Source organism: Silene latifolia, chromosome 4 (genome assembly GCF_048544455.1).
Source record: "Silene latifolia isolate original U9 population chromosome 4, ASM4854445v1, whole genome shotgun sequence".
Classification (NCBI taxonomy): Eukaryota; Viridiplantae; Streptophyta; class Magnoliopsida; order Caryophyllales; family Caryophyllaceae; genus Silene; species Silene latifolia.
In genome coordinates, this window is record NC_133529.1 from 24782211 (window position 1) to 24796787 (window position 14577).

Genomic DNA, 14577 nt, shown 5'->3' on the forward strand with positions numbered 1-14577 from the left:
TGAAGTGCACCAAATTGAAGCTGAAATGAACTTAACTAGATTAATGTAAGAGTTAATTTGTTGTCAGATGAACTAAATTGAGCTGAATTGAATAAAATCGAATCAACTATCTTTGAATCAATCAAATTAAGTCCAAAAGAACAAGGTTTAAATATTCATATTGGGTAAACTAATACTGTAGTACAGATCAAATTCGAGTCTTTAATTCAAGTACTAAATCGGGTATTCTGGTATATCTCGGATCATTTGAGTCGGGTCAAATTAACCACGTATATCATATCAGTTACTTAATTCCCCAAATAATGAAACCCAAACCTAGAAATAGCGGAGGCAAATAATCGGGTGGGGGCAAATAAACGACGTTAACAAAACCCCGCCGCAACAACGTCAAGAAAACGGCGTTTAGTAGGAAATAACGGAGACTAAAAGTAAGAGAGTGGTATAAAAGATCACATCACTGCAGTAAACTCAAAGTTTTTTTTTTTCTCTTTTATAGGAGAGAGAAACAAAACTCACACAGTTCTACTGCAGAAGCCATTTTTACAAACAAACTCACTCTAGAGATCCATTTTATTTATTTCTTGTTTCATTAATTTTTCGTTAATTTATTCTAATTTCGACAAAATCGGATTAACTAACTGCGGTGTAATAGTTGAATGATTTGAAGCAGAATTCAGTGGTAAAGGTTAGTTTTTTTATTTTTATTGTTGATGTCAGATCTTAATTGTACTCGTTCGGTTTAAGCGAATTTCATACGTTTGTTTAATATTTGTGAGGTTTATATTTTAATTAAACGTATGAATTTCGCTTGAACGGAGGAAGTATTTGAATTTTCGTAGATTTAATTGTTATTCAACTGAATTATGCATGGTTTAACTGAATTACGCATAATTCAATCAGTTTTTCGCGATTTGGATCGATAAATCTACTTTTGAGGGTTTTCTTGCTGTGTAATTCGAGTTTATTTGACTGAATTATGCATAATTTAGTCATTTATCACATTTCCGATGCATAATTCTCGTGGATTTTTTTTTATTTAACTGAATTATGCTTAATCTAACTGAATTATGCGTTGTTTAGTTGAATTACGCATAATTCAAGCAGTGTTTCGCGATTTTGATCGATAATTCAATTTTTCCAGATTTTTCCTTGCTGAATTATGTATAATTCAATCAAACTTCGGTAATTTGGATTGATAGCTCCAAGTTTTCTATGTTTTTCTTGCTGAATTGTGCATAATTCAAGTTTATTAGACTGAATTTTGCATAATTGAGTCATTTATCACATAAAAATGCATAATTGAGGTTTTATAACTGATTGTTATTGTAGATTTGCGGGAGGTTCAGTTGTTAAGTTATAAAGTCAAATTGATAAAGACAACGTCGGAGAAGAAGATGAAGAATTTCGGAAAGTGAAGTGAATGAGTGTAGTTGGGATCAGATCGTCTTCATATTAATCGCAGAGTTATTAACATGCAAAATTGAGCGTAAGAGTAATTAATTGCATGTTATAATATTGGATCTGAGGACCTTCTGATTTATCCGGTTCTTTCGGGGACATCTGATAAAATTGGAAGGATTCGTATATTTTTCATCCATGGAGCTTCCTCAATCTCGACCCTTTGGTACAACACAAGGTATTCTTAATATTCCTTTGTATTTATATACGATATATTCGGTTTATGTTTAAAGTTAAGTTATTGTGTATGAATTTATGTTCAAATGTTTCAGCTAGGAAGGCAACCCATGATTTCCTCTCTCTCAACTCACATTCATCAATTAGGCAAGATCCAAGGCCTTCTCATGGTAAAGAATTTTACTATCTTTCTTGATTTTTTAAAAGAAGTGTTATGAAATTGTGTAGTTGAATAAAAAAATTTAGCTTTTGGATTGGTGGGGTGTTTTGTCCCTTTATGCATGTGACTTAGGTGAGTGATGAGTGTGTGTTATATAAATGTGAGGATATATATATATGCATACTTTATCATTATTAAAAATATCTTTTAGTGTAGAAATAATAATTACCGCTAAAATAAAGGTCGGGCTAAGGTGCGAATGAGATAATAAGGCTATAGCAAAAGGGTCCATGTGACGGCAATTGAATATTAATACTCCGTATATGCCTTTTGCTAACAACTCCCTATATCCTGTGATATGTTTGTATTTATGTTGATTATGAGGAAATGAGGAATGCATTATGTTATTCCGATTCTCTGTTTCATTCATTACGTGTCTCAACTTGTTTTGTTGTCGTGGTGTTAATAGAACGGTTGTAGTCGTAAGGTGACATACAAAACCGGATAGAGGATCTAACTTGGCTGATTGGTTTTATTCGTAACGTAATATACAGAATGGGTTAGAGGATTTAACTCGTTACAAATTACCTTATATGCTACGCATTTTCCATTGTGGGTTGGGAATATTCCAGAGGCCGTTGAGGGGTTTGATTTTGGGCCCAAATCAGGTAATGATGGATGTGAGTTAGTGTGCCGTGTGCCTTATCACAGAAATAGCAAGGTGGGCAGAGGTTAACCACTTGGGTCTGGACAAGTGGGCCGTGGTGGTGGCGGCCCATATGACGTTGAGGGGACATGAGACTGACTGATGTAACCTGAGGCCCAACTCACACATTTGAAAAAGTCGTCTGTCTGTGAGGTGGGTCTTCAGAGAGTAATAGCGCACGCTCTTGATTTGGATGTGATTTATTAAGGAGGCATTTATGAATGAGAGAGAACTTGAGTTGTTTGTTTTGTACGTTTTCAGTATTTGGATTTTAGTTTTTGTCACTGTAGTTTGGACATAGTAGAATTTTAACACAGTGACCTTGGAACATCTATAGTCCAGATTTCATTTGAGTTTTTATCCATATTATCAGATTTAGTATTTTCTAAGGTGAAATGCCAAGGTGGTGATATGTCGAATGGGACACAATGCTTATTTAATACTACCTTGGTGCTGGTTTAATTGTCAAAGAGTTTAAACCGTCGTGGTGGAGTGAAGAGATATATTGCGAAGTGTTTTGTGATGATGTCTGTGGTCTGTTATCATTATCGGAGAGCGGCAAATCATAATCATATTTTGATTAATTGTGTTTCACACTATTATGGCATGTCCTCGCAAATTAGGAAATTTCCTGTCCACTCTTCTTCCCATCGTGATTTCATTTGAAGAATCTGTAGTTGTCTATCTTGCCGATCCATTAGAATTTTCGTAGAATAATTGTTCACATTAGAATTATCGTAGAATAAGTATCGTGTCAAGCTGTCAGGCTCTCTCTCAATCTTTTTGGTCTAGATGAGATAACATTGACTATCCACCAAGGCTTCTCTGGCAGTTGCTTTTGGTAATGTAAATATTTTTCACATTAAATATGCCGGGGATATATTGTTCGGCTGCTTATAACATACTCCGTACATAGTACATTGCCTTGTCCACCAAAACTTGTCATATAACATAAAATTTGTAACTCCCCGTTATAACATTTGCAATCTCAGGAGATTCTCTTAAAACTCATGATTTCCTCCAACCATTAGAGGGAGAACAGTCGAGTGGAGCCAAAGAAGACAATGCTGTTGATATTAATGTTAAGCCTCAACCAGTAGGCCCTCCAGCTTCGGTTGTAGAGCATCTATTGCCTGGAGGGATTGGAACATACAGCATAAGCCGCCTTCCCTACATTACTCAAAAGGTGCCAAAGCCAGAAGAGAATGGCTTGCCAGTGGTTTCAGTGACCAGCAGTGATAGAAATGATGATAATTCAAACTGTAGTTCTTATACGGGAGGCAGTTTCATGTTGTGGGACGAGTCAGCAGCAAAAAAAGGAAATACAGGAAAGGAGAATTTTGGGAATGTAAATTTGGTAAAAGGTAAGCACATTGTCGGGAACTTGAATGTCACAACTTTGTGTCAAATACCCATGCACAACTTTTGTAGACAGTTATCTGCCTATGGATGCACTTTCCTTTTAAGTAATCCTCTATTTTTATCCTTTTATGACACATTCCCTTGCTCTGGTAAACAGATTCAACGAAGATTAGCCATTGGCCATTGGATCGACCGTCACAGTCATCTTCCAACCGCCGTAGTAGCGTCAGTCCTCTCTCGTCTTCTCAGTGAGTCACTTGTGCCACACTGTTCTTCTTCTCTTTGAACATCAATGTCTTAAATTCTACGGATAACAAGGAGTTCAAAAATGTGACAGGGCACCTGCGCAGAAGAATCAAAGCTTCATGGATATGTTGAAATCCGCGAAGGGGTCTCATTCCATGGAGGAAGATGAAGAAGAAGATCTGAATGTAAAGAAAGAAAGCAGCTCTTCTCAAAGAGGTTGGCTGCCGTAAATGGAATTTTTTTTACTTGGTGAATTTCCATTTTTATTTTTCAGTACAGATTAATCGATTTGGAGCAACCATTTTGCAGGAGATTTGCGAGTAAAAGTTGATGGAAAGAACAGTGATCAGAAGGCTAACACTCCAAGATCTAAACACTCTGCAACAGAGCAGCGGAGAAGATGCAAAATCAATGACAGGCAAGTGTACCCCTCATGTGATGCAATGATAAAAGTATAAAACAATTGTTGTGGGTGATAAAGCACAAGCATGAGTGACAAATTGTAGCAGTGTAATAGGACGTATATTGCTCCTTGATTAGTCGATTAGAAATACCCGGTCGAGGTGCATATCTAAGTGTTGGACTTGGCTAATTTATAAAAAAAAAAAAATCTTATGTGTGTGGTAATCGAATGAAGCGTCCAAGTGTTATACACTTATACCCATGTACAATTATGTGCTGGCCTGAGGTAAGTAAGACCGGACTCACCGGAGTAATAAAGAAAATATGATTTCCTTGAGCAACTTGATCAAGTTTTTGGAGTGATTTTCGCCACGCTTGGCCTGGAATGTTTGTGTTCCTGTTTGTTTCCAAACAATGTTTTTTGGGATTTTTTCTCGAATAGTTAACTAACAAGTTTGCTAAAGGATAATGCAATTTTGTTTTACCAATTTTATCTTTCTCTCAAATTGAAAAATTTGATCGGAAGTTTGTGTTCAGTGTGAAATGAACCTATAAGTTATGATCACATGGCGGTAATAAAATCTAATTTCTACGCTAAGCCTACGAGCCTTTGAAAGTCAATCACTGAAGAGTAAATGGATATTTTTTTTCGATTCAGGATTAAATGAATGTATTTAAATTGGTCGTAGATTCGTAGTTCTTATACTGGATCTGGAAGAACCGAAGTGTACTGCCGAGTGCCGAACACCTTAGGAACCCTCTTCCCAACAAGAAGAAAAATAGAAAAATTGGGATGCATACTTTTTGCCTTCGTATAAATCTTTGGTTTTTTCCCCCCCAGAAAAAAAATACGAAAAACGAAAAATTAAAATCCTTGGTGCTTCATATGTGATTCTGATCCTTAAAAGACATCTTTACAGATTTCAGACGTTGAGAGAGCTTATACCTCACAGTGATCAGAAGAGGGACAAGGCATCATTCCTATTAGAGGTTTGAGCCCAAACACTACCTTCTTTTAATGTTTGAGAATTCTCCAGCTGCAGAGGTTCACTCATTCAGTTTCTGGCATTTATGCAGGTCATTGAGTACATTCAGTTTCTACAGGAAAAAGTCAATCGATATGAAGGGTCATATCCTGGCTGGAACAGTGAACCTGCCAAATCGATTCAATGGGTAAGTTTCTGAAAGCATTGGAGATTATGTTAGTGATATGACTGCTAGCTCCTTGGATACTTAGCTTAGTGGCTTCAAATCACTCAGTATGATAAATTTGCTGTTTCTTTGACTACTTCTATTCAAAGTATAGAATCATTGAGTTATGGGACGGTGTCACATGTGAAACCAACCCATCCTCATCATTCGTCATTTAAGTCTAGGGTTAATGGGTTGGTCTCACCTCTAAAACCACCTCATTTAATTTTATGCCTAGGTACAATAATTTTTTTTTCCCTAATAAATTTTCATGGGATTGGCGCAGAGTAACAACCATGGGCCATGTGAAACATTTATAGATCAACCTCGAGTTGCAAATGGCATTGCCAACCCTGTACTTATGTTTGGTGCGAAGCTTGATGAGAAAGCCACAATTGCTTCACTAAATATTCCTAGGAATGACCGAGAACAAGCAGAATATAGTATTACTAATTCTATCAAATTCAAGACAATGGATCAACAATCTGGAATGGCACCAAAGGCCATGCAGGCAGATGTCCATCCTTCTTTCAGAAGTAGTTGTGCAGTAGCACAGCCTCTCACTAGAACCCCAGATGGAGGTGATGCATTTCTCCCTCAGTTAGAGCTACGGCAAAGTGGAACTTCTGAATGTGAGGCTTCTACTGCTGGTGTTAAATTGAAAGATCAGGAACTGGCTGTTGAAGGTGGTACAATTAACATCTCCAGCATATACTCTCAAGGGTAAGTTATACTTTCTTTGCCGACTCATATCTTTGCTAGATAGGTGTAAATTTAAGATAAACAACTTCCAAGGTTAGGTCATTTTAAGTACCATAAGAGTCTCGAAGAAGGCTACCCAGTTCCCCCACATAGTGGGATATGGTTATGTTAATCGGACTTGTTTAGAAGTATCGGATACGGGTGTGTCCAAATGTCGACTCGGCTACTTTTATGAAACATCCATATGTTTTTGGTTAAAAATGAAGTCTTCAAATATCATACCAGGTTCAAGTGTCGAGTGTTAAATACGGCTACTTGGAAGTCATAGTCGGAGTAATATGGTTTATGGGGAAGGTTGACCTCTGCAGCCTTTTTCCAGTAGTGATAAAAAGTCCTTACAATTGATTCTTAACAAAAAAAACATGACCGCTAATCAGCCAGTCATCTACTTCATGAAAGAAAAGTGCAATGCGTTTTAAACTCTGGAAGACTTGTGAACAACTAGTCTTTAGCAATATAAAAAATGACTTGACATCTTAAGACGATTAAATTCTTACAGATATAGAACTCTCTGTGCAGTACATGAGTCTCTGTTTTACTTATTTACGTTAAGCCGTTAACTATCCATTTCCGTTTTCAATTCAGTTGAGAAAGTCGGGTTGTAGTTTCATTAGTTCAAAATTTATAATCTCAGACTACAGTTCTATATGGTAATGGGACATGAGTGCATCAGTGCATGATTGGAGCAGTTGCATTATTAAACGGAATGCTGTCCCTAATTAAGTGCAATGCCGACGCCTTGCCAGTTAGACTTGGGAACATTCTTGTATCAACTAAGAGCAGTTGCATTTATTGTATTAAAAATGGAGTGTGTATATCAATCTTGTGGATTAAACATATGTATTAAATGTTAAGATATTTTTTTTCTCCTTTTGTTTTTGCTGACTTGCATGTATGCTCATTTCAAACAGGTTGCTGAACACTCTAACCCGAGCTCTCCAGAATTCTGGGGTAGATTTGTCCCAAGCTAGCATCTCAGTCCAAGTTGACATCGGAAAGCGGGCCAAAACGAAACAAAATACCTCCGAGCCAACCCCAAAGGTACACTATCCAACTTCTTAAATCTCTTGAGAGTTAACTTTCCTGCCAGTAAACTTAATGGTACAAATGACATTAAATACGAGCAAAAAGTTAACTGTTTTTTTGGCCACATCCAGATTGTCGAGGCTCCCTACAGCAACCCTCCATTGCAGCGTGGTAGAGTTGAAAACCTGAGCAATGAGTCAGATCATGCGGTGAAGAGGCTAAAGATTGGCTAAATGTAGATTCTTGTGCTTTGTTATTACCTCATTTTTTTGCGGCAAGGCATCTCCCAGCTCTTTTGTGGTTTATACTTTATACATAGCAGCCCCATCGAACAGAGTGACGGGTTGAGAAGTTGAGCCAAACTGTACATTGTTATTAATTTTACCCCGTGGCCTTTGGGCGACATTATATGAATGAATAGGTAGAGGAAAGTGACTATATTCATCGGTGTTAGATATTTGATTTTTGCAACTTCCGCATCAACATCAATTAGATGTATTAGTATGAGCTTCTGAGCTTCCATTTGACCCATTCTTTGACCCATTCCTTGACCCATTCTTTGACTTATCCGTTATAATGTAATGCCGACAGTTATATAGACTTATATGTGCTTCAAGGTTGAAGTTTTTTCGAATATCAGTTGCTTAGTTCATTTTGAAATGTGAATTCGTTTTTATACTGTGTTAAATAAATATTGCTTTGCATTTTTTTTTCAATAACCCGGAGTTCTGCAGCATGAATTGTGTAGGGGAACCATAGCAAGCTCACACATAACTATAAATGCAACTCTTTGCTGCATTGGTCAAAAAATTCAAGATGGAAATTAAGAATGAGATAAAGATGTGGACTTGTGAGTACTGGGTTAGAGATGGAGGAAAAACGAATAAACATTACTCGAAAAGTTTGAGGAAGCGGCTGGTGGTTCCTAGCGAATAGTCGGAGGTCGCTGCATTGCAGAGAAGTTTAGGGGTAGGCAGATTCAGACTTGGTTTATCATGAGTGGATGAGAGTGGACATAGTAGTCTAGTAGGAGTTGGTTAATTGGGGTTTTCAAGGTTGACTGGGGATGTTGGTGGGATTACAGTGGTGTCGCATGCTAGGGGTGAACTGCCAAGGAGACGATGGAGAAGCTTAGAAGTTGAAGCATGGGCAAGGGTACAACAGTAATTGTGTATCCCGGTTCATTGTTACAATTACTATTTCAATAAGACGAAAAGAGTATGGACGCTTTTCTTCACAACCTTGTGACCTCTCACAAGGAGCAAGTGGAAGGGCATGTGGAAGAAGGGTTGTGACTTGTGAGAGGTCACAAGCAAAACTTTCTAGCCGATTTGGCCAAATTTGCTTTGTTTGTTATACTGTGCCTCTAGAGAGCCCCCGGCCCCCCATACTCCTTTCACCTTATTAATCACATAATCACATTGACTAAAACGTACTACCAAATTCTCTAAATAGTAAATGCAACATCAAAATGACCGAATTCCATTTAAACACGCTGACATATTCACTTAAACCCAATGTCAGACCAACTTATACAAAGAACATAATGAAGATTGAAGAATGTCAGAAACTCAAAATCATCATAAGTGACATTGTTTGTGACGAGAGTAATCTGGACCATGGACGGCAACAAACCATCAATCTATATACGATAAGGAAAGGATGGACACAAAATTCTACAGGGAAGCATTAAACTGAATAAATGCAGTTATGGGGCCAGCTGATAAAGAAATTGCCCTACCAGTAGCAGTACTATTTGAAGCGATCTCCTAATGGAGCACTCTACAAGTCTATAACCTCAGTACGAGGGTAATAAAATCCTATACACCAAGATTTACTTCCCACCCACCAACGTCCTTCCTCCAGAATACACAAGTCCAATATGTCTCTGATATGACTTCAAGTTTAAGGGTGTTGGGTTACCAGTATCGGTGCTTTTGACATGACAAGAAATTTCCATCTTCTCAAATCCCTATATTCTTCATGAGTGGAACAGCAGTGTCACGGTTTCGATTCTTTCGTGTGCTCATCTTCCTGTCAGCGACGACACTGTTAGAGAAGAGATCAAGGGTATATATATATATATATATATATAAAGTAGACGGTATAATCTGCGCTTAGATCTAGCATGACAGTCTTACGACCATAGACCCTTTAATCTGCACATTTAGAAACAGCTAGACCAATTTACAGTTCTCAATCCAGCAAACATGTCGTTGGGGTGTGTAGGTCATGGATTCAGGTCTCAGGGTCATTGCGAGTTCAAGATTCGTGTACGCTATTATCGGGTCATTTTGGGTACATCATTCTTGTTTTAAAAATTATCAAAATTATCAATGCGACTTACCGAGCTTTCACCAATCTTGTCAAAGTCATCATCAAGGCCAACATCATCTTCATCATCTGGAAAGCACATGAAAGAGAAAGCATATATGAGAAAAAAATACATGGGACATAAATATTGACAAATGACAATCGTACTGTCTCCACTATGGTTGCTTTACAAGGAGAACCAAAATCAAACTACATTATGCACGCAGTGATATACCTGGTCCTTCGTCACTGTCACCAAGGTCTCCCAGAAGGAATACATCCAAATCTTGCTCCGTAGAGGACCTTGCGTTCTGAAGTGGCTTGGCAGGTTGTGCTCCATCTGGTTTAGACACTGAAACACCCTTGGCAAGTTCCTGTTCTTTTGCCCTGTCAGCCTTTTCTTGTTCAGCAGCCTTTAGCTCTGCCTGTTCCATGTACTTCTTCTCATAACTGGTAATAGCCATAAGAAGAATAATCAAGAGGAAGCTGAGTGAAAGGTAGATAAATAAGCAAACAAATCACGGTGATAGAAAAGGTCACTTAATTAATACAGCATTACCCCAATGGCTCAAACACTACCCAAATGGCGGGATAAGGTTCCTTTTAGCAACAAAACAAGTACACTCCCAATGGAGCCATAACTCGCTTATATTGCATAATCCACACTATTCGTCAACGCCCAAATTTTCATCCTACAAATTAGTCCTTATTTCAAAAAATTTCTGGGATTTACTGTTCTTTGCCGGAGAAGTTCATATTCAGACAATTTCTAGTACCACAATGGAAATCGTCCTGTACTAGATGTCCAGAACTCAAGGAGCACATATGATTTGACTGAAACTTCCTTGCTCTGTTAATATGCTCGGTTATGTTACTGAGACTTAAATTGACAGAGTATGAAAAAAAGCTTGTTCAATCAACCAGAATCTTTGTTCTTTTGTAGTGCATTTTGATTGTGTAGTGTAATTAAGGTTGGAGTGACGGATCTTGTAATGATATGATATTTGTTGTAATATTCATACTCAATTTGGTCCACATGGGTGATTGTCTACAACACCTAATCTGCTGTAGCCGTGTGTTGGATGATAAGAGTGGTGTGTAACTGATGGAAATAGAAATTTTTTGGGAAGCTTGTGATCTAATTTGCTGTACTTTAACCTTAATTGGTAATACCCAGAACCTTACTGCGTAAGTGAAAGATGATAAACTAAAGGAAACTTGTTCATTTTGGAATGAGTTGTCCTATAGGAATGAAGTTAATAGGTTGGAACAAGATCTCCTTCGCTTATGTTTACATATTGTCATCAGCGCCTGACGAGAAAAGATAAAAACAATCCCACTACCACTTTTCATACCAGTAGATAGGGTTTTCATTATAGTTACTTCCTGAGTATGGTACCAAGCAGAAAACAGTTACTAAAAGTGAATCTAAAAACAATGGTTAACGATAACACAAGGCAACCCCTATGAAGTATGAACACAAGTAACTTACGGAGCTACGTGGCTGTTGACAATCAGAAAGTAAATTCTCCAGAACTTCCTTTCTTTCATTATGCGTGGGCAGAGATCATAGCGTAACTTCGAGATTTCCTGCAACATACGTTTGCAGTAAGATATCTACAGCTACAAAGTGAATCATACCCACACTTATAAAATCCCACCCGGTGACATCATAGAGAGGATAATGCAAGGAGAATGATAGACAATATGAGTATCTTAGACAGTAAAACAACGATTACGTAGAATTTTACTCCTAATTAAAACAGCTAAAAATAACTTTAAACAAGGTGGAGAATGACCACATGGTAAGAATCTCAATAGGTCAACCTAAAAAAATAATTTGAGCAAGTTGATTCTTATATAGGTCGTCTCCATGCTTGTCCTCCCTATCCTCTTCAACGGTCCATCATACTCAATCACTCAAGTGAATACATAAACAATCAAAATACATTAACTAACTAATAGAACATTGACCATGCACCCCCTCCTCTTTCCCCTAAACCAAAAGCATTAGAAAACAGATAAAAGATACTACCTTTACTGTAGAAAGCACAAGTGTGGCATGTCGTGCCTGCCACTTTGTAAGATCCTGCTGGACATTGGAGACTGTGGGAACATCTGAAACCTCAGCATCATCTAGCACAATGCAAGAAAACTAATTAGCAAAGACTTGCCTTTTTAAAAGAAGGAAGACAAGGGTTCAATCAAAGACAAAGAAAGGCTAAGCCTATAATAGCGAAATCCTTTCGTCATACTAGGACTCCTAGGAGCACAAGCTTGAATCTCTTTATCACCACACTCAGACAAGCAGTAGGACTGTATGAGGAAACAGGTGTGCAGAGATACCAATGATATAACTGAGCTAAAGGCAAAAACAAAAGAGGAAGAGGAAATAACTTGCTACCAATACAATAAGAAAATTAACCTATAGAATATTAAATACGGAGTACCACTATAAGCCTAGGGGCAACTTAAACATCAATGCCAATTAGTCCAAACTCAACCCATAGGATTAGTAAATGAACCCGAATTATCTGTAAAATCAACACCACGCTAACCCAAAGAAACCCAACGATTGAATAGAACTGCCCTAGAACATGTACTGAATCCCAAAAAACTGTGTGCATCTTGTTACGGACTTACGGAGTAGTTTAATAAGAACAGTCTTTGTAAGTAACTCTACTTCTCAGAATATAACAACACTACTTAAGTGAAGGTATGGAAAATGAGTTCATTCAGAAATAGAGTTTCCCAAAGAATTTCTATTTCCACCAGTTACGCACAGCAACAGCAGATTAGGCGTTGCAGACAACCGCCTATCCATATCCAAATCACAACAAATCTCAATCATTACAAGATCAATCCAACCTTAATTACACTACACAATCATAATGCATTAAAAACTTCAAAAAGAAAAATTCAATCAACAATCAAATCTAACCACATTTTCTTAAAAGCCCAAAAATAACAGAGATTCAAATGATAAAGAATGCAAGAGGAAACAACCAACAAACAACAATCAAATCAAAACCCAAACTAAACCACATGATCAAAAATGCTTTCAGAAACTACCACCACAACAGCAATATAACACGAGTGCCTAAATAGCTCCCGTAAATTGCAAGGTAATGGGTGATGGGATGCACGCAGGCTTAACCCGGTCGCAACACAAAGAGGCAACAGGCTTGTTTCCGAATTACCCAAGATGAAAAACTACCCACATCACAAAAAACCAATCAAACTCCAAGATAACAAAGACCCATCTAATCAAAATACAATCAAATACTACCCACATTACCAAAATCTAAAGAAATCACAAAATGATCAAGACCCACATGATAAAATCACAATCAAAACACACCCACATTACACAAATCCATAAAAAAAATCACAGAAAAATGATTACCAGGAAGAGGAAAATCCTTGAAAGTATCAAAAGTAATGCTTTGAACGAAATCCCTCAACTCTTCCGTAACACCAAAGTCATTAAGCTCCTCAGACGACACCGTATCAGCCGTCTTATCCAAAGAAACAACAGAATTATCAAGAAGAGAAAGAGATTTGATCTGATCAGCACGCTTCAAGGCTTCAGCTTTGATCTGAATAGAAGCTTCAGCAGCCAAATCTTTGGATCTTTTAGCGGTTTCGGAGACGATATCGGCAATGCGAGAGGTGGTGACGAAGGAAGAGGTGAGTTCTTGAGATTTTTTAGCAGCTTCTTTTGTGAGTTCTTGGGATTTCTTCGCTGCTTCTTCTGCTAAACTCTTGGCTTTGTTCCAAAACTCCATTTTTATAGAGGAATTGTGATGAATGAGTGTTTGTTTGTTTGTTAAATGGAGATTTGATTTTTCTGGGGAAATTGATTTGATGAGGAAAAAGTCGTGATTAGAGTTTGGAAAAAAGGGAGGAGATGATTGTTTCGGAGAGAAGATAGTTGTGTGGCCTTGTGGGACGGTCAATAATCACGTGAGTTTCACCTACACTTGTCGAACGGGTCGGCCGGATCGGGTTTTGTGTTGGTAATATCATGCGGGTTAGATTACGAGGCGTGTCAAATGCAAGTTGGGTCAAATACGAGTTGGGTATTCAAATGTTTTTTTGGAGTTAGTCTCCTCTCATATGAGAGTTATTTGGTCTGAAATAATAAGACGGATTTATTTTTTTGTAAGACGTGATTCTGACTATTTTACAGCCAAATGTGACCACTTTTGAAGTTACCCTAAGCTGTAACATTGGCTGGACTATTATGGTTACATTTGATCATAAAATGATAACAAAAATTTCGTCTTATTATGATTTAGCATCATTTTTAATTTTTTAGAATTACAACTAGTGTAGTTCCCGTGCTATAGCACGGTACTTTTTAGATTTATTTTATAAAGAGATATCATCAATTAAATTATTTGCATAAATGTAGTATACTTTTAATTTAATGTTATAATCTACATATAATATTAATAAGAGGTTAAAAAAAAAGTTTACTACCATAAGAAGACATTTTAAGTCAAGTTATTTTTTTACTATTAAAAATAACACAATAATTTTATATCGTTACATGTAACTAATTTATGACATTTATAGTATAATTAAAATTAGTTGTATAACTTTATTAAAACGCGTATTGACCTTAAAACGAAAAGCAGTAAAAACTATTCCTCGCGTCGAAAAAGACGATTTACGAATTATTAAAATAATGTTTTCACTTTTTTATTTCTAATAGAAAATACATAAGTGTTTTTACATCCTTCAAAAAATAGTCCATATTACTAAGACA

General features: G+C 37.1%; 2 protein-coding genes across 2 annotated transcripts; one reads left to right on the forward strand and one right to left on the reverse strand.

Annotated features, from left to right (window-relative positions):
- The first annotated feature begins 453 nt into the window (after positions 1 to 453).
- Positions 454 to 8182, forward strand: LOC141653291 (transcription factor BIM1). The gene is made up of 12 exons (XM_074461013.1): positions 454 to 685; positions 1330 to 1636; positions 1731 to 1805; positions 3494 to 3865; positions 4021 to 4111; positions 4201 to 4325; positions 4419 to 4527; positions 5432 to 5501; positions 5589 to 5684; positions 5989 to 6425; positions 7376 to 7505; positions 7622 to 8182. Exons 2-12 carry the CDS (start codon positions 1597 to 1599, stop codon positions 7721 to 7723), a joined length of 1647 nt encoding a protein of 548 aa, XP_074317114.1. The 5' UTR covers positions 454 to 685; positions 1330 to 1596; the 3' UTR covers positions 7724 to 8182.
- A 769-nt stretch (positions 8183 to 8951) lies between these two features.
- On the reverse strand, positions 8952 to 13754 carry LOC141653292 (uncharacterized). The gene is made up of 6 exons (XM_074461014.1): positions 13210 to 13754; positions 11839 to 11939; positions 11296 to 11393; positions 10039 to 10253; positions 9838 to 9893; positions 8952 to 9524 (listed from the first exon to the last, which is right to left on the reverse strand). The coding sequence occupies exons 1-6, from the start codon at positions 13589 to 13591 to the stop codon at positions 9492 to 9494; spliced, it is 885 nt and encodes a 294-aa protein (XP_074317115.1). The 5' UTR covers positions 13592 to 13754; the 3' UTR covers positions 8952 to 9491.
- Between the last annotated feature and the right edge of the window lie 823 nt (positions 13755 to 14577).